Genomic DNA, 21339 nt, shown 5'->3' on the forward strand with positions numbered 1-21339 from the left:
TTAATTATATCCTCAGTCCTTAACTCCCTATATAATTTCTCTTAATTTTTTTAGAGTGTGTGAAGTTTAATTCTTCAAATATCTACACAGATTTATATAAAAATTTCCCTTGGAAAATGTGTATGAGTACGTTTTTAGTGTTAAAAATATGACGTTATTACTTACTACATTTACTAAAAATGATTCATTTTTTATCCCTAGGGAAGAACTAAAAATGAATAAAATTTTTATAGGGTTAAAATAAAAATAATATTTTCAAGGACTTATATACAAGTCTATAAAATAAAATAATTTTCTCATTCTAGTTATTGATATTGTAACCATTAGTTACTTTAATTTTGTTTTTTTCAAACTCATCACATTAGTTTTCAACTTTCTAAATTAAGTCATTTATTTTGGTTTATTTTCTCTTGCCGTTTCATAACAAAAATGATTGAAGTGACTGACGTTTTGCAAATTGGTGACGGACATAAAAAATTTGTAAAGTCAAGAATTAAAATAATTGACACAAATAATTTAAGTGATAAAAATAAAGATTTATTCCTATAAAATATATATAAATATTTCTGAATGAGCAACTTATTTAAGTGCTTATTTAATATATTTTTATTACATAAGAGTCTATGTTATAATTTTAAATATAAAACTTAATACATAAATAAATAAAATCTTATCTTTATAAACTTGCTAGAAAAATTATTAAAAAAATTATAAATTATTTTTATAAGTGAAAATAAATTGCATATAACTCTTTCAAACAATCTAGTAATCAATTTGCCACATACTTGTCGTTTAGTATTACATATATGAAAGAGAAAAGCTAAACCACAACTCCTCGTGGCCATTAAAAGTTAAAGCAATAATGTTATGATATTAATTTGAAAGATTATTTCTCATATAGTGACATATAGTTGCATGATTATGTTTACGTGTATGCCTCCTTTCAATAAAACAACAAAAGAACTCTAATTACTTTTATGATTTGATCTCCATAGAGTACACTAATTTAACCAAAAAAATGATTATCTATAGGAAGGTAATCAAGTTTTTTAAATATAAGAACGTTACTACTACCATGTGTATTAAAATGGGTACAAAAGCGACACATCAACAGTCTTAGTAGGCAGTATTATTGTCTATCTATTGTGATGGAAGTGTTGTTCAAATTTCAAATTAATTAAACTTGATGTGCTAACAAACCCATCTAAGGAATAGTCTCTAATTTGATGATGGCTGATAATATAAATTATGAACAACCATATATGTGGGACCTTAACTTAGAAGATAGTTACAGAGATACTAATAATTTTGTAGGATTCTTCATTTCAGTTTTGGCATGTTCAGCCATTCTTCTGAAATGGGTGTTTGAAGATTATTTATAATATTCAGAAGATTAAAAACTCTTCAATATAGCTACACAACTAATTAACACTTGATAAAATTTAACCATTGAACCAAATTACTTGTCAACTAACACGAGTAAAGAAAATGTGAAAAAGGGTTAAAATGAAATGGTAGGTCTTTATATACTTTTATTTTAAACATCTTTAGAAAAGAAAAGATCCTCCACGCACTTTGAAAGGATCATTGAGGTGGAATACTTGTACATGGAATTCACGTCATCACCAACTTTGCAAAATCCTTCTTTATATATATTGTTAATATTAAATGCATGTTAATATTTAAAAATATGTTTGAAAGACTTCATATAACATTCATAAATTCTTTGGACTTCATTTTAATAAAATTTTTGGTAAAATTTATTAAAATAAATTATTTTTTACTTATTCTAATAATAAATTTCATAATTAAATTTAAGATATACTTCAAAAAAATTATTAAATAAATGTTTAATTAAACCATGTATTCAAACACAACATAAAGCTCATTACAATTGATACTTCTACACTTTTTCACGTGAACAAGGGAATGGATTAACCTAGTTGTCACTTCAGTGATTAGAAAATACGGATGATGTATCAATGATTAGAAAATGTGATTAAAACCCTCACGAAAATTTAGTTAAAAATTTGAGTGTAAAACATCACAACTAAATATACATGTAGTCATAAATGGGTTGCTACATGAGATTAATTGTGTAAGCACAAAAGTCCAGATAAGCATCCACCAAAGTCACAAAACCTACATATACATAATTAAGCTCATGGAATCATGGGCATGGGCCACCCCCAATATCACTGGAAATAATTGTAGAAAGATTTTATTGAAAAAAAGAAAAAAAAAAAAAAACCTATGCATTTTTAATATAATAAATTATTTTTTCGCAATAAAAAAATTCACTTTTATTTCCTTAACATCAATACTAATAAAATAAGAGTTTTTGTTACCATATAATTGGTATTTCACATTTTGAGCAGTATCAACCTTGTGAATGCACGAGGTGCAAATGTCAAGAACACAATCACTATAAGGAATTACAAGAATGGAGAAGAGGAAAAAGAATTATCTGCACATTTCCAATGACTGGTAAATTGTACACAACGAATAACAATATAAATATATATATATCCTACAGCAAGTTACCCAATTCAATGGACCTGTAACAAAGCAATATCATGAACTACTCCTAGAATTCACCATCATGGTATCAAAATAAATAGGGTGAATGTAAAAATTGGTGCTAACAAAAATTAACAAACTAAAAAATGATGGGCAATGCTGCACTAGTGGGGGAACCTCACAAATTAACTGTCCTAGCACCTGTGTTCTCAAAACCAAACAGATTGATACCACAGGAGAGTGACCCTTTTTTATCTTCAGCATTCTATTTATTCTCCAACATTCACTAAGGAAATTTTGATAAAGTAGCCCCACTAAAGATCAATAATAGTATCTTTTTTCACCAACCAAAAATATAGGACGAGTTTCTATGTCACAAAATTCTTGATTCTCAAGGCCATGCCAGGATGGATGGCAAGTGTGTGCGCAAAAATGTAGGGGATGGCAGCAAATCCACCCACCAAGTCCTGATCACTTTGCCCTCTCAATCAATTTACTATTTGCCTTCTCAAATTCATCTGTAAGAAAATCCCAAGCCGCAAAAATTTAGACGAAACCTGTATTTACTCTTCCCTTTTTTAGTATGCACTTTGGTTTCCAACCATAGTGCTTCTGATGGCAGACTATGATTCCAAGATATGACAGTTCCTAACAAAATCATTTGAATAATTGACATACTTTGTCCAAAATGGCCTAAGATGTTCAAAGCCAATTTGCAACCACGGTTTTGACTGGCCATTGTAATGAATAACAGCAGCCTTGTTCACGCTCTCAACATCCGTTTTATTCTGATAACCCAAACCAAGCATGTGCCAAAAGGGGTCAATTGGGTGAACATGACCTCTAAATGCAATCAAAGCAGGAGGTAGGGTTCCAAGCTTCCACATCGTCAGGTTTGACTTCAGATTCTGCTATACAGAATAGAACATAGGAAACTAAAGGTCATGTGTGCTCTCACACCATATATGTGTATATATATGTAACACAAACAATTCTTATGTTATGATGTGAGACAATAAATTTGGACCATGCAACCATACATGGAAGGTGATTAAAACTTGGTAATCATTTAACCACTTAACAAAGTCATGTAGTTATTTTAATCTTGACTATTCAAATAAGATCTGATGGTTTATATTTGTTGTTTTTATTTCTCACAATAATCAAGTGTTCTCACCTAAATAATGCCCTATACAAACACCATTTAAACAGTACAGCATTAATCTAAAAATCAGAATTTGCTAGAACTCTAAATCATTGACAAAGTACAAAAAGAAAAGAATTTTTAATAACTGAATTGTATTAGTTGGAGTATATATGCACTTTACCTCTTTCAGCCAGGTGTGATAAGTCTCTCTAATATTTGTCGTTCTCCATGCACGCAGATCAAAGATATTCATCCCATATGCCCAAGCACAGTCATCAGGATCCAAATGCTTTACAATGAGAGGATGGGAAAAATTGAAGTAGTTCCTAAAATGCTTAGACATTACCCACTCATCTTCACCTCTACAGGTTTCCACTGCTCCATTGACTTTTCCATTTAGATCAATTTCCCAAAGTGGAGACAAGTCATGTTGAACCACAATATCATCATCCAAAAAAACTACTTTGTCAAGGTTTGGGAAAAGCTGCCAACATAAAATGTTCACATGTTAAAATCGGCTCATATATAATGGGAACAGAAGCGCTGAACAATAATGGAAGCAATATAAATGTGCCACAAATTACAATTATCTACTCACAGAAGCAGCAGTACCAGTCATTCGCATGTGCGCATGGGGAGAGGTGTGCATCCCTCCATTCATTTCACGATTTATGTTCCTTTAAGAAATTGACCCCACTTATGAACCAATTTGGAAGTTTGCTCAAGCAATTTACGTGGAATAATTCCATAAAATTCCGCATCTTTTAACACATGGAGTTTATGTTCTTTTCCATTATTATTATTCATGAGAATTCAGAGATATTCGGTACTCATAAGCTACTATTGCCACTACAAATTCAGTTAAGAAGCTTTTGTGAGCTTAGAACACAGGGTTTACAGGGTCAATCATTCATTTCAAGTTTCATTCAATCACTATAAAACTATCAAAAAAAAAAAAAAAACATAGAATATAATATTGTTCACCAAATCTAACAAAATGCACTATTTGCAGTATTTTATGTGAATTATGATCTGAAAAATTTCAACAATATTCAGAGAGAGATAGAGAATAGACAGAAAGGGTGATAATTGTAGAATCCAACTTACCTCAGGTAGGTATATGCGGAGATGGTTGAGTAAAGATATGTACTTTGGACTTCTAGCCTGCAATTTTGATGCAAATTTATGTGGATTAGTATCACTGAGATTGGCTCCAGCAATATGATTCCCATGGTAGTAATTCCTGATCCCATTCTGATTTTCTACAGCTTCAAGTACTGGAACATTTTCTCTAGTCAACCAGTCAAACTGGTGAATGCCTTTAACTTCAACTATGGCAGGAGAGGCAGGATTTAGTGCAAACCATGAGTGCATACCCGCATAAGTTTTTTTGTCAGTGATGACATGGAAGACTATATTCTCAGGTTTCTGAGATGACTGCACAGTAGAAGTAACAACTACTGAAGCAGCCAAAATGTTATCAGTTGAAACAATAAAATGGTGGTAAGAGTTGTCAGACAGCATAGGTAGTAATTCCGGAGGAGGCAGTTGTTTGCGTGCATGGGCATTTGATGAATATTCATCAGTCAAACGCAAAGACAGACAATGAATCCCTTTAGGGATTGAACTTGCTGCGAAGTGTTTATTCATCAATTCTGAAAATTTAGATTCTCTGATTTCTCTCTCAAATTTCTCCATCTGTTCAAAGAAACGTTGCAATGTAACAAAGATCAATATAATTACCATCTGTCACCCCTATTAACACAAAAACTGAAATATCTATTATAATAAATGAGACTACACTATTGGATAATAATGATAAACTAAAGATATGAACATGTTTATGCTAAGTTATAGACAATAGTTTTGCATATACACAATAATTTCTCAACCGGCTAGCATAAAGCAATGACTAACTTTCATGAATAATTAGGGTTGTAAGCCAAAATCAAGATGATGACAATAATGATACAAAGTACTACACACAATGCATATATGATGAGTACAAAAACCTTAAAAAAATCAATAGCTGCAGAGAAATAGACATTATAAATTCAATAGCTGCACTCCTACACAATTGAAATGAAAAGAATGTTTAAACAACGAAAGGAAAAAGATAATAAAAACATAAAACTGAGAACTTTCAAGGGTAAGAATAAGATACAAGAAAGATCTTTATCAGGCTTGTGACAAACAAACCAAAAAGTAAAATGATAATGTACTATTATTACAAGATAAGCCTTGATCCAAATCACATGGTGTCATTATTCTATGTAAGTATCAGGTAGAGGTAAGCAAATAAAATCTAAAAGATGGATCCAGAGATAACCAAAATATGAGCAGTTTGAGGAAAGAAAATGGCATTTCTAATTGCTGCAAATTTATGAATATCATCCATCAACTTCATAACATTCATTAGGATTTTTATTAAAGAGAATAAAAGATTTCTTTAGACTTCCTGAATTGTATAAAAACCTGAAATTTCAGATAAGTGCAACCCCCATGTTCCGTGCCTGTTTGGCAATGCAATGAAATTTGCACCTTTTTAATCACTTCCAAAAATCACTACCAGGAAGAAGCATTTGGCAAAATCATCCAATACTTACTCTTCTTATTGTCTTATTTGTATAATGATTTATGATTATTTGGGCAACGCTTCAAAAAAAGTACATAATAAACAACACACTTCCAGAATAAAACAATACTACTTGTAAATTGTAATAAGGCATATAAGAAAACTATCTCCAGAATGGAAGATTGAAAGTAAGCACAAATACAATACTCTGTATAATGGATTATGAATTGAATTTCACACAAGATGAGACTATTCTTGATTGACTTCATCATGAGATTGCATGATCATAACAAGCAGCAAAGTTTAATCTTTCTTTCATGTACCATGTAAATAAGGCATGTAACTAAGCATAGAGGCTAAACAATTGCAAAATCTATTTTTAAATCTTCAATTCAATACACGTAAATGACCTTGTGGCCATAATAGTAGGCTATAGCACAGTCACGGTGGCTGGCCACTACAGGGACGCTGTCACAGAGGGTTTTCATCGGAACAGTTGGTGTGGCCAAATTGCAGCCCAGATTGCGTCTCTGTGGCGTTGGATGGTTACACAATGTGGGTGGGTTTTGTCAACCTGCTGTTGCCCATGCTACTGCATCATATGGGGGGGTTTTTTATAAGGAAAGAAAATGACATTTTGGTCTTTGCATAAAATAAAAAAGCCCTAATTTTTCCCGTTTCAGACACCTACACAACATGCTGAGCTGACCTATTCTCTGTTTTCTCTTTCTCTTTTCCAACAGCTCTCTCCCTGCTCCTGCCCACCCATTTTCACCAGAGACAACATCATCTCCGGCTGTTTTCCAGCACTTGTGAGTGCAGTGGACTGTTTTCTAGCTACATTTCCTTTCTTTGTTTTCTCTTTCTCTTATCCAAATGCTCCCTCTGCATCTTCTAATCTAAGTTCTCTTCTCCAACACCTTTCACTTCTCTTTTCCATCTTTCTCTTTTATTACACTTTACTTTTATCGTTGATAGTTACACATATGCTATGAATTATGCATTTATGAGTACTTTTTGAGCATTATATATAATTATGTGCTTATTTACAGATTAAATATTTATATAAAAAAATTAAAATGGTGTTTTGGGGGTTGGCTGCTAAGTGCCGCTATCCAGGATTGATATGCTTGTGCCTAAGCATCTTTCTTTTCCATGTCATAATTTGTAGTTAAACGAAAAAATTACAGTTTAAACCCTAAGCAGAATAATAACAATACAAGCAAAAGGTCAAATATTGCAAAACAGTCAGTTCAAATGCAACTAAAACACAATATCAAGCTTAGTTGTGACTTTCATCTGATTTACAGAACCAGAGGTTTGACTTCTCTAAAGTGAGGGGACACATTTTAGTGGATAGAAAGCAGTTATAATCTAATCAACAGTTGAAATATAATAAAAATACATGCATATGTATAACAAACTATGACATTACTAAAATCTCAACCACTGATTTTCTAATCAACGGTTCTGACTGTAGGTTCCAATAGATATACAAAAAGGAAGAAAATATTGAGGTGTCATAAGCTGAATCATTGTATCAGCAGACAATGTGTGTTTTTTATTGTAAACAAATTTTAGCTGCCAATCATAAATGCCACATCAGTTATCCCAACCTTAACCTCTTGATGTTCAAATTTCAGAAATAATAGGTGCCTAAAATGTGTGCTCTCAATTTAAGTCACGTGTTATAACCTAAATTTGAAAACATCAACGGAATTCAATTTCAACAGCCCTTTTTCTACTTAATAACCAATTAATCAAGAAACATATGATGTTTTATGTAACCATAACGAGCAACTTACCATTCCCCTTAACATAAATGCAAATGTTTTTGCATCATATTGATTGTTCTTCATATCAGAAACCAGTTGATCAAATGAATCGGGCAACTTTAGAGCAGGTGGAATTTCCCGAGTCTTCACGTCGTTAAGTATCTTGTAAAAATCTCTAACTACTCTCTGCTGCACCATTACAATCATCACAAGAAGGGTTCAGATAATAGTTTTTTAACCAAAAATTTAGTAGATATGATAATGAATTCTGATATCTATTTGAAGTAACATTATTTACCGCAGGATCATCAACCCTACCAAGAAGCTTTGGTCCCAACCGTCTACCTAAACAATCTGGAGCAAAAAACCAAAGAACCAATCAAGATTAAAAAAAATGAACAAAAGGTGAGACATTAAATGCACAAAATAACAAACTTTCAGAACCTACTATGGGTAACATAATGAAAGAAAGATATAAACACACAAGATGATGTTTCAAAACGATAGAAAAAGATCTATCAAAACTTCTATCAACAACTGGCTTTGTAAAGACAGGGAGCTCAAAAGAACACAAATATTCGCAAGGTTTTTATTTATTTACAATGATGCGATAAGTTTCCAGTGCTAAAAATGCAAAGCATATAATAATTTGTCACATGAAAGAATCAACACAACAGGGCACAAATTTCAGCAATGCATGCCAGGAAAACAATGAACCTATTCAAACGATCATTAAATGCTTAAATTGCCCAATCACACTTAAGATCCTGAAATGAATGCAAATGCTAGCTAGAAAACTTTGACAATCATAAGGGAAACAATTAATAACTGCAATTAACACATGGACAAATTTGTTGACCAAACATTAAAATCAAATCAAGATCTCTCTTATAAAACAAACAAATAAATAAAAAACACATGCCAATCCAATTCATACAAAATCCAAACAAACAAATAAATAAAAGAAATAAATAAATGAAGAAATGAAAAAAGAGTAGAGTACCAAAGGAAGAGCACTTGTTGACACCTTCAAGGGTAACAACAGCAGTGAGAATGAAGACAAAGGGCAACAAGAAAGCGAGGATGAGAATGGTGTGGAAGAGGGTTCGATAGGAAATGTGGCAAGCTGCGACCTTGATCTTCATCAAGTCAATAAAGCCATTGTGGCTTGATATCGTGATGCTTCTCATGCTAGGCGAGAAGTGAAGCTGCATCGTCGTCTATGCTGCTGCAGCACCACCGGGTCGTTGCCACGCACAACAACCCTAGCACCAGTAGTTTTCATCACCCCTGAAACCATCACCATCACCCATTCCTTCACCATCAGATCCACACCCCTTCAAATCTCTCTCACCCCTTCTCCCACACCGCATTGGATTTTCAATTTTCAGCCAATTGGGTATCCGATTCTCGCCCAAAGGAATAAACTTTCTTCTGGGTTTCGCTCAATTTCCTCTTCCACGGATCAAGAACAGAGAGAGAGAGAAAGAAAAATATGTTTTCTATTTCCGGAAAATTGTGAGGGAAAAAAAAGAAAGAAAAATATGAAAACCTTTTGAGTCAAAACCGTGTTGGGTTAGAGAGAGACTGGGGGGGGGGGGGGAGAGAGAGAGAGAGAGAGAAATTTAGGGTAAGTGTTTGACCTTGAGTTTAGGGACTAAGGACATAGTTTTAGTTTTTTTTGCAGTTAATTTTAGGTTAGTCCTATGTTTATGGGCAAGTCTTAAAGGATTATGTGGATAGCATTATTAGAGAGGAGATGTTAATTTTAGTTAGTTAATTAATCTGTCTATATTTTGTGTTAGTGAGAGGGAAAAAGTAGAGTAAAAGGTAATAACTATAGGATAATTTAATTTAATTGATTAGAGGGCATGCTATTTATTTTAAACACACTCTTGTACATGCCACAAATAATAGTAGAACTAGGAAAGGATACATCTTAGACCAAAATTTGTTGCATGAGCAAAGGTATAGTGCAGAAGCTTATATAAGACTGTCAAACTAAGGCATGAAAAATTAAAGTGGGGTATGGTAACATTATGGAGTGAGATTTTTTAACTAAAATTTTAGTGCATCCAATAAAACATAAAATGGCGTAGCTGCATAGACCACATCTGTACCAAATTTAGGTGTCTTTTCTTGTATCAGCAGATATAAAATGGAGCAGCAGATAATATAAACCTATCAAATTATACATTTGGTTTAAAAAAGGTGGAATATTGCTTTTTTTTTACTAAAAATGTAATATATATATATATATATATATATATATATATATCTAATAAATAAATTAGTGTAGCTGCACAGGCCACGTCTGTACCAAATATAAGCATCTTTTCTTGAGTAGATTAAAATAGGAAAAACAGGGAGCAATCCTATAAGTGCATGCTTAAATTTATGTTTGATGAACTTATATTTTAACTTATGCATTGCATATTATGAATTGCATAATTTTTAAATATGTGTAATTCTGAAATTGCTGTAAATTTATTAGTGGATGTTTAGATTTACATTTGATTGGTAACAAATTTATGTTTATTTTAACACTGTTAATTATAACTTTTTATCTTAATACGATTTTTGAACATGTTTAAAATATACTAATAATAATATTATTAAGAATTGTCATAATCGTTCACTTAATAGGTATGTGCTTTTCAGTCACTTGATAGGCAAATGAAAAAACACATTGAAGTAAGTATTGAATAGATTATCTCAACTTTTTTCTCTTTTTTTCCACCCAATATTATAGAAAAATAAGAGTAATATAAGAAAAGTGTTTGCTCTAGTGGCTAGACATTTGAGAGGGTATCTAATGTCCTTAGAGATGAACCAATAAGGTAGCTCTACTTTATTCAATATTTATTTTTATTATACTTTTTATTTTTATTGTAAAAAGGTCCTTTAATATTAGTAGTGGATGAAGTGTACACTAGCTTCATCATTGGTAAGGAAGAAAAGATGGTGGAGAAGATCAAGGACACTAAATGTAAAATTAGGGTTTAAATGGATAATTTATCACTTTGTACTTTATGTTTTGACAAAGTTTTTGTTTTATTGAGGTATATATTTTTTTTTATACTTGTCTTTTTCACTTTCACATTACTGCAGTATTATCTAAAAAGGAACCCCTAATAATTCACTGTTTTTAACGTACTATTTACTATTGACTAAAAATTATTAAAAGTTATAAAATTATGAGAGAGTGGTAGCCATGTACACAATTGATCCACCAGCAAAAATGAACTATGACACCATAAGAGTCAAACCAATAACCTTGCACATTTCGATAAGTACAATTAAGCTTATGAACATGCTCTTGTGTGACAACTTATATTTCAGTAAGCTTATAAACATGTTAAACCAACTTCTTCTGGCCATTAGTTTAAAGGACTAATGGGGTGCACCTTGGACCTAATTTAAATAAACTATATAAACTCAGTTTAGGTCAATTTTTAAAGAAATTTTTATAAAAAAATATAATTAGTATAAAAATTAAATTAAATTTTATCTCATAAGTTGAAAATAACTTATTTTTTCAAATTTTAGAAAAATTAAATGACAAAATAAAAAAAAATGAAACATAAGCATTTTTAATTTACTAAAAAAATTATTTATTTTCATATTGATTATTTTCTCCTATAAATATTTCTCTGTAAATTTATCCAATCTGACTCAATTTTTACCTCAAAACCCATGTACAATGTGGAGAAATTTCCAAATCTTACTTTTGTCAAGTTTTCTACTTGTAAAATGTAAATTGGACATCATAAAATAAAAGCATTTATAAAGCAATCAAATACAATAAAAAATCGCCAAAACCAAACTAAATAAATTGAAAACAAAGAAAAGCTTTTAAAATGTAAATTGGTGGTCATAAAATAAAAGCATTTTTTCCCACAAAAATGCATACTCTTTAACTAATAATGGGGCTTTCTAAACTAGTTTTTTTGGGGCCAGGGTCTTGGAGCGAGTGTGCAAGGAAACATGCAATGAGGACCATCTTGGAGATTTGTTCCTGTCATGAGGCCCAAGTTATACTGTGAGCCATGAACAGTGATGAGATGATAGGTTCCTCTAACATTTGAAAAACTCTACTAGCTTAACTTTAGAGCAAATCTTTAAAAAAATGGTTCTTAGCTTCTATATTATACTTGGGTGCTTCTCATATGATAAAATTAGAAAGGCTTAACTTATTTATAAAAATTATCTGGAGAGAGAAGAACTTACTAAATACTATAAATATTTTAACACTCAATTTTACTAATAATAGACTTTGATATTATATTAAAACGAATGCCTATTGTCATATTTATACTTTTAATTTGAAAAAATTATATAAAACATTCTAACTATTGATAAGTTATAAGAAAAAAAACATATATTAGACAGAACAGGGAGTAGTGATAGACAGACTATGACAATAGACACACTTATAGAGTTTTGCTTACTCTCACAAGCTAGCTTAAAAAAGATAATTGTCTAAGTCTTATAAAAGATACTAGATTTAATTTCCGTGCTATGCATGAATTGATAATATTAATTTTATTTGTAATAATTAATTATAAAATTATAAATATTATTAATTATTTTTAAAATATTTTTACTTAATAAATCATAAATTTAATTTAAAAATTACTGACAAGATAACATATTTTATATTATTATCTAATTACAAATTATTGTATTATAAAAATAATTAATTTTCATGATAATTGTTGTAAAAATTTATATTTGATATATATTCTAATTAGTTGATGGAGTAAAAAATATATATTATATTGATACTATATCAAAATTATATTCATAAATTATTTAATCTTTAATTCTTAAAAAAGTCATAGAATTGATTTTATAATATTAAATAGATTAACTATATATAAAATATTTAAAGGAATATATTTTTTCTTGAATAAAATTTTAAATAAAAATTTATATTATATTTGAAGAAATATATAATAAAATATATTGATTATTAATTTAATAAAATATTTTTATACTGTGGTAAAAATTTAATTATTATATCATATATAAATATTTTATTATTTTTATCTAATAATTAATTATAATGTAATATTACATTATATATTTATATTTATATATGTATGATAATTGAATAATATATATTATAATTGAAGAGGGAGAAAAATATGAGAAAGCCAACAACATAGTAATCAAAATTAAAGTCAAAATTGAGATTTAATTGAAAATTAGAGATAGAAGGTGTCTTTATATATATAGAATATAGATTATGATCATATAAGTTTATCCCTTCTCCTTTTCCTTCATAGCATTTTCCATAAATTTATTCTTAACGATAATAAAATCCTGTTAGGCTTAATTATTAGTACAAATATATTTTTACTTTGTATTTTATACCCTTCAAATCCTTTCAACCTCATATTATTCAGACTTTGTCTAACCCTATAATTTTAACGGTGTCATTAAAAAAATTTGCCCACGGTTTGTGAGTATACTTATAGAACTCCAATTCAATTAAATAATACAAATTCAATGCAAGACCACTTACTAGGTTGGAGGAAAGTCTAGAAAAAAAAAGTTGCTAGTAAACAAGTTCTATGTAAAATAATAATAACAATATTATTTATTTTAATGCCACATGTGGGTTATTTTATTGAATTTTATGATGTTTAAACTAATTCAATGATAGTTAAGGGGATTGAATATTGAAGGTTGAAACACAATGCAATTGATAGCAATGAATTATTGCAGAAACACAAAAAGAAAAACACTTCAATCTAATAATGTTTAAGCAAAACATCATTAATAACTTTGTCCAAGTTCATGTATGAACTACCACCGGGTCCAGTGTCCTCTTCTGCCCTCTTCTTCAACTCCAATATCCTTTGCCTCATCTTCTCTCCTTTCTTTCCCACCATCAATTCATTGACTAGTTTCTCCACCTCTTCTCTCTTCACATTGTAATCAATTTCAATACCAATGTCCCATTCATTGCAAATATATCTACAGTTTGTTGGCTGATCAGCAGCAATGGGCCAACACAGCATTGGCACTCCTGCACAAACGCTTTCAATGGTTGAGTTCCATCCACAATGAGTCAAGAATCCACCAATTGAAGAGTGGTTCAACACTTGCTCTTGTGGACACCAACTTGCTATTAGGCCTCTATTTGAAGTTTCATTGACAAACTCAGATGACAAAATCACTGAGCCTCCAATGACAAGATCAGGCCTAATGATCCACAAAAAGGGTCTCTTGCTATTGGCCAAACCCCAAGCAAACTCTAAGAGTTGCTCTTGGGACAAAACTGCCAAGCTGCCAAAATTCACATAAACAACAGACTTTGGTTCCTTGGATTCAAGCCATTCAAAACACTCAGTATCTTCCTTCCAAAGATTGGAACCTAAAGATACCAAGTGGGTGTTTGAACTTTGATTTAAAAATGAAGGGAAAGGGCCAATGGGGTAAAGAGAAGGGAACATAGAATAGAGAGCATTCAACGCATCACTCTCAAGTTCATCAAAGGTGTTAAAAACAACAGCAGAGGCTCTGTGCACATTATGTGCCACTTCAATGAGATATTGTACCATAAAGTTATTTGGATCTGTTGTCCTTACAAAGTCAGGCATGTCCTTCAGTCTAAATTTTTTCATACCTGGAATCCAATCTACTTTAGTGTCCAAATACCCATTTGTCAGATAACTTTCATCTGCAATCATCCATTCTCCTAATATAAATACACACATATAGATATACAAAAAAAAAAAAAACTAATTATTTGATCTTATGAAAATAGTTTCACTTTTTTTTTTTTTAGTTTATTTCAATAAACTTCTTAGCATAGTTTATAAAAGTAAGCTCTTTTTAACATATTTCAATAAATTTTATGGACAAATTCTTGGAATAAGCTCCCGTTTAATAAGCATTTAATTAACTGGTAACAAAAAAAGTAAACTAAAAAATAGATACCTTTGAGTGGTATGAGACCTTTATCAACCATAGTAGAAAAGTGCGAAAAAGACAACAACGAACATGCACTTGCTGGATGAAATAGAACAATAGGGAGTGCAAGTTCTTGAGCAGCTTGTATAGTAAAGAGCATGGTAGAATCCGACACCAAGCAAGTAACTGGGGTAGCAGAATGGTTAAGTCTTGCAATAAGATCACGAAATGGTTGGAGGAAGTGTTCTCTTATTGATTCACAAAGAGACACTACATGTTGTGTAACATCATGAATGTCATCAATGGGGAAAAGACCATCTGGGATGGTCTCAAATTGAAAGTCTGAGAGGCCATCAAGTGCATTAGGACCCCTTGATTTGATCAAGCGTTTGTGGTTGTACTCAGTGTGAACAAAGGTTATGTGGAAGCCTCTTAGGTGAAGCAACTTTGCTAGTTTGAACAATGGGTTGATATGGCCTTGGAATGGAAATGGAGTCAGCACAACATGTGGCTTTCTCTTTGTATAGAAACTCATCTCCATGTTTTTCTTTGCTCAGAGACAAATGCAGAAGTTATGTTAAGAAAGGAGTTAACATTTGAACAAATTCTAAGCGTCCTTTTGTATCACAGAATATTATTTCGCTGTCAATCCAGCGTGCAGGAAAAATTAGAAAATGTAGAATTTTTTCAATAATGTTAATTTTCAATTAAAATTAGAAATTTACTTTAATAATTTATATGTAATAAAGACTGACATTAAAATTTTGTGTCACGAGGAAAAAGTAGGTGAACAGTTATTATGTCAACATGGACCCCTAGGACAGATCATCAAATAAGAAAAACATGTTTCAGCTGTCCCTTTTTCAAGTACGAAAAATGCAATATAATAAATACGGGGCAGCTGAGTTACCAATTGAAATGGAATGAAAATCCTCAAAATAGGACTATTTTTACTCTTATTAGTTTTTTTGTGCGAGGAAATGGAATGTTTTATTTTATGTTGGAAGTAAACTGGTACCACAAAAATGCACACTACCAATTTTGAAGAAAGAAAGGAGATAAGAAGGGGTTGGGGCTGCATTGGAGATAGTGGTTTTTAATAATCTATCCAAATCATTTTAAACAGTTAAATCAATAAAAAAATTGTTAATAAAAACATTTATTAAAAAATACATTTTTCCTTTTATTGTGATTTTTATATTTAAAATTGAATTGAATCAAACTAATTTAAGACTCTATTAATTTTTTAATTAATATAATTTTACTTATTTATCAATTAAAAAAATTAAAGTAATGTTCCATAAAAAAATATAATAAAGGCAAAAGGTAGAAAAATTAATCTGATTTAAACAACAAAATGTCAATTAGATTAGTTTAATTTCAATATTGTTCTCAAATTGAAATTTATTTTAATATCAATATAAACCAAACCTCTAACACTAATGTTTGGAGAAATAAATTGTTAATTTTATTTCTTAAATTGAATTTAACTAGTATCTAAAATAGTGAATTTTTAATTAAGAAAGAATATTTTTATAATATTAAATTTATAAAAGTGTATTAAATATTTATATATATAAAAAAAAAAAGATGGTGAGAGAGGTGTTGTTGTCAGTGTGTTCCAAGTTGCAACTATAGTTGTTTTTATACTATAGTTTTAATTTAATCTTAGATAGTCATTCAATTTAGTTTATGAGAGAAGAAAATATTAAAAAAATAATTCATGCATGCATGATTTAACATTCATTTGAGTTTCTAAAGAAAAAAAATTAAAATTATTTTATAAATGTGTAGTCTACGTGAAATAAATACTTTATTATCGTGTTAGATTGCATTTAATGTATTATATTTTTATTGCTGTGATAGTTAACTAACAAATTATGTAGGTAAAAATTTTGTTGGTTGTGTAATTCTAATTATCAAAAAATAATTCTTTTATCATGATTATATTTTTTTAAAAATATTTTCATATAATTTATGTGGTTGATTAAGAAAATAAATTATTTTCTTTAGTTTTTTTTTCTAACTCTCTTTATAGCTTTAAATGTAATATATTTTTGTTCTCTTCTGGTTCTATTTTAAATATTTTTTGTATTTTTGTAAGATTACCATAGAATATATTTTTTAATGGTTATTTAACATGATCTCTTAAAGTGAATGAGTATGAAACATTGAATGTGCATACGTATATTACTAAAAAGAATGATAGATAACACATTTATAGATTAGTTTTAATATTTTCTTCTTTCATAGGACTTTCTGCTTTTCAGGACCAAATTAAAGTTAAAGTTGAAAAATGCTTACAACAAACTTTCGAATACATTCTTAATCTAATTGATTAAACTGGAATATAATAAATCATACGTCAAATATATATTTTACTTAAAAAAAGTTTAGTGCAGTGATTAAGGGTATGAGCCTTGGACTAACTTAACTCACATGAGAAGTTCTGCTTGGGACAATCCTATTGGCTATTAAGAATAACATTTCTAGAAGTTATTTGCTGTGCACTTTCACAACAATCGAGTTATTGAATTTTTAACAAGTTATACCAATTTGATGATCTAATTATGAACTCAAACCAGTTATATACTTATATGTTTGTTTTCTGATTTAACCGGTTCAACCGATTGGGTTTTACGGTAATTAAATATTTTTATTTGAATACACAATATATATATATATATATATATAGTTTTTTTTAAGAAAATTTTAGAAGCTTGAAAAATATTTATCATATTGAATACATAAAAGTCATTTATTAAAAATATTTATCCTGTAGTACCTCTATATATGCATGCCTTCAAAGACTATATCTTTAATTCTTGCGTTTTTTATGAATAAAATTTTTTATTTATATTTTTATTTCATCTTGTAGTATAAATAGATTTTGCTAAATATTAAATCAATAAACTTAACAAAGAATTTAAGATAAAATTTGATGAAGGGAAAAAATCAATTATAAACGAGTTAGGCCTAATTTAAATTAATTTCTTAATAGGTACTTATCAAAGACAAATATAAAAAATTAAAATAAATTGAAATTCTCATGTAACTTTTCTAAAACTTAAAAGGCATAAGTTATTTTTAATTTTTAAAATAATTATTTATTTTACCTCTGTATTATTTTTATATGTATGAATACTTCTTTAAAGTTTTAGCCAAAATGAGTCTTAGACAAATTATGTTTAATTTTTTGGGTAATAAATATTTATATATTCAAATAATGAATGTATTAAATTTTTAATTGATCTATTTATTTAATTAAATGAATCAATTTTGAGTAACTTTTTATAAGTCAAAATTAAATTTCAAATAATGATTGATTTTCCTCCTTTACTTTTCTTTTTGCTGGAGAAGTAACATGGTGGAAGGAAATGTTGACTTTAATGGTGGTGGATTGAGAGGCTATTTAATGCGTGAAAGGTTCCTAACACCTAAACTTGGGAAGGTTTTGGGATGGGTTGTCATGGTATTCACAGTTCAGTTGAGCCTTGGTTAAGCTCATTACAATGTCTTCCCAATTTATGATCTGTCATCTATTTACCATCCAAATCAATAATTTAAGTCGTGGATTGTAATAATCAATCGTATGCATGTGTCAATGTGGTACTGCTACAAACATGTTTGAACTGAGTTACAATATTTTTACAATAAATTTCAAAAAATTATTATTTTAGTTTTCAATATTTTTAGGGCAAATCAAGTTGTCCTTAAATTCAATAAAACATATTATTGTCTTCGTTAATTAAAGTGCTAACTGATTTGACACTTTTGTTAGTTAAAGTTATAAATTCTGTCAAAATTTATTAATTTGATTTCTAAACAATGATGACTATAAGAGGTGATAGTGATACTTCTTTGAAGTTTAACCTGCGATGTCTTCTAAGTTTGTAGCAATATAGTAGTGAATGGAGGCAAGATAGTCATGGTGATAAGCAGTAGTAACAACATTGAATATATGGACACCATTATAATCATTAATGTGATTTATTCATCATTAATTGCTCATCTTCAAGCATATATAATTTATGAAATGATATAAATATTTAACAGTAAAAGAAGCACTCTAATCTAATTTTGTTTGAGCAATATCTCGTTAATCACTTTGTCCAAGTTCATGTATGAACGACCTCCGGGTCTAGTGTCCTCCTCCGCCTTATTCTTCAACTCCAACACTTTTTTATTCATTTTCTTTCCTTTCTCTCCTACCATCAATTCCTTGACCAGTTTCTCCACTTCCTTTCTCTTCACATTTGTGTCAATTTCAAACCCAATTCCCCACTCACTGCAAATACATCTACAATTTGTTGGTTGATCAGCGAAAAATGGCCAACACAACATTGGCACACCTGCACAAATACTTTCAATTGTTGAGTTCCATCCACAATGAGTCAAGAATCCTCCAATTGAAGGGTGGTTCAACACTTGCTCTTGTGGACACCAAGTTGCTATTCGGCCTCTATTTGAAGTTTCATTGACAAATTTAGATGACAAAATCACTGAGCCTCCAATCACAAGGTCAGGCCTAACGATCCACAAAAAGGGTCTCTTGCTGTTGGCCAAACCCCAAGCAAACTCTAAGAGTTGCTCTGGAGACATAATTGTGATGCTACCAAAATTCACATAAATAACAGATTTTGATTCCTTGGATTCAAGCCATTCAAGACACTCCGTATCCTCCTTCCATAGATTGGAACATAAAGATTCCAAATGGTTGTTTGGACTTTGATTTAAAAATGAGGGGAATGGGCCAATGGGGTAAAGAGAATGGAACTTAGAGGAGAGAGCATTCAGCACATCACTCTCAAGTTCATCAAAAGTGTTAAAAACAATAGCTGAGGCTCTCTTTGCATTATTCACCATTTCAAGGAAAAATTCTATCATAAAGTTATTTGGATCTGTTGTCCTTATAAAGCTAGAAAGATCTTTCAGTCTAAAGTTTTTCATACCTGAAATCCAATCTACTTCAGTGTCCAAATACCCATTTGTTAGGTAGCTCTCATCTGCAATCATAATTACAAAAGCCAATAGCTATGAGCTCCATACATAAATACACAGAAAAATGAACTTTTATGTTAGTTAGTACACATATGACCAATAGGTACCAGCACCAATAAAAGTTACAACACTTAAATATATATATTTAGTCTCTATAAACTTTATTTTATTTAATTTTGGTCTTTCAAAGTATTTTCTTTTATGTATTGTCTTCATAAATTTTAAAAAATTTAAAATAGTTAATATTGCTACTTAATATACATGTCATGACAACCATTCTGTATCAGAACCAATACAAAATTAACAGACTAAAATTACATTAAGTTAAATTTATATATAAGTAGTAAAAACATGCTTTGCTTAAAATTTAAAATAGCATTAGAATAATTTTTGGTAATGACTTTGTTTCCTTCGATTAATAATTATTTTAATGCATATTGAATTTTTTGTTAATCCTACCCAATTATGTTGTGCACATGCAAGAATAGCTCACATACACGTAATTTCTTAACAAAGAGCTCAATGAATACCTTTGAGTGGTACGAGACCTTTATCAAGTAAAGCACGAACATGCAAAAAAGTGAATAAGGAATATGCACTGGCCGGGTAAAGCATGATCAAAGGGAGTGCAAGTTCTTCGGCAACTTGTGTAGTAAAAGTCATCACAACATCAGAAACCAAGCAAGTAACTGGGGTGGAAGAATGATTAAGTCTAGCAAGAAGATCACGAAATGGTAAGAGGAAGTTCTTTTTAACTGATTTGCATAAAGACTCTATGTCTTGAGTGACATTAGCATCAGCATCTGTTTGAGAAAGGCCATCTGGAATGGTCTCAAATTGAAAGTCTAAGAGGCCATCAAGGGCGTTGGGACCCCTTGATTTTAGCAAGCGTCTGTGGTTATACTCAGTGTGAACATAGGTTATGTGAAAGCCTCTTAGGTGAAGCAACTTTGCTAGTTTGAACATTGGGTTGATATGGCCTTGAGCTGGAAATGGAATCAACAAAGCATGTGGCTTTCTCTTTGTAGAGTCCATCTCCAATTTTTTCATGTTTTGTTAATTAATTGTATGAGGTTGTGAACTTGTGAGTGGTAAGGTATGGCATTTGCTTTTATAGGGAGAAGTGCTTTAGCAGGCAACATTATTGCCCTGCCCCTTAAATATTAGTAACAAGCTCTTAAGGGTTTTCCTAACATGTATGCTCAGTTAATTAGCTAACGAATGTTTAATGTACATTGTATTAAATACTTTTATTTTTTTAAGAAGTAAATATTTATTTCATTTTTTCAAATATAAATTGTTTTTATTGAATACTTTTTTTGTTTTTTCTTTATCATGCGTTTTAAGATATTTGCTGGTGTTTTTAATAACTTGATTATATTAATGATTAAGTATTA

At 30.2% G+C, this 21339-nt stretch overlaps 3 protein-coding genes across 5 annotated transcripts; all 3 read right to left on the bottom strand.

The window, feature by feature from the left end:
* Positions 1-2483: 2483 nt before the first annotated feature.
* On the bottom strand, positions 2484-9601 carry LOC113867272 (probable galacturonosyltransferase 13). 3 transcript variants are annotated; one of them, XM_027502474.1, is made up of 7 exons: positions 9021-9601; positions 8316-8371; positions 8048-8203; positions 5044-5365; positions 4775-4944; positions 3849-4151; positions 2561-3428 (listed from the first exon to the last, which is right to left on the bottom strand). In XM_027502474.1, the coding sequence occupies exons 1-7, from the start codon at positions 9229-9231 to the stop codon at positions 3144-3146; spliced, it is 1503 nt and encodes a 500-aa protein (XP_027358275.1). In that variant the 5' UTR covers positions 9232-9601; the 3' UTR covers positions 2561-3143. The 3 variants fall into 3 exon arrangements, with proteins under 3 accessions (XP_027358272.1, XP_027358275.1, XP_027358273.1); XM_027502471.1 differs by having other exon boundaries at positions 2484-3428; positions 4775-5365; positions 8048-8206; XM_027502472.1 differs by having other exon boundaries at positions 4775-5365.
* Positions 9602-13776: 4175 nt separating this feature from the next.
* LOC113867400 (7-deoxyloganetin glucosyltransferase-like) lies at positions 13777-15488 on the bottom strand. Its single transcript, XM_027502705.1, has 2 exons — positions 14969-15488; positions 13777-14708 (listed from the first exon to the last, which is right to left on the bottom strand). Exons 1-2 carry the CDS (start codon positions 15480-15482, stop codon positions 13777-13779), a joined length of 1446 nt encoding a protein of 481 aa, XP_027358506.1. The 5' UTR covers positions 15483-15488.
* Positions 15489-19011: 3523 nt separating this feature from the next.
* LOC113867631 (7-deoxyloganetin glucosyltransferase-like) lies at positions 19012-20977 on the bottom strand. The gene is made up of 2 exons (XM_027503037.1): positions 20473-20977; positions 19012-19947 (listed from the first exon to the last, which is right to left on the bottom strand). Exons 1-2 carry the CDS (start codon positions 20975-20977, stop codon positions 19016-19018), a joined length of 1437 nt encoding a protein of 478 aa, XP_027358838.1. The 3' UTR covers positions 19012-19015.
* Positions 20978-21339: the final 362 nt, after the last annotated feature.

This window comes from Abrus precatorius, unplaced genomic scaffold (assembly GCF_003935025.1).
Source record: "Abrus precatorius isolate BTA unplaced genomic scaffold, Abrus_2018 Scaffold5, whole genome shotgun sequence".
NCBI lineage: Eukaryota > Viridiplantae > Streptophyta > Magnoliopsida > Fabales > Fabaceae > Abrus > Abrus precatorius.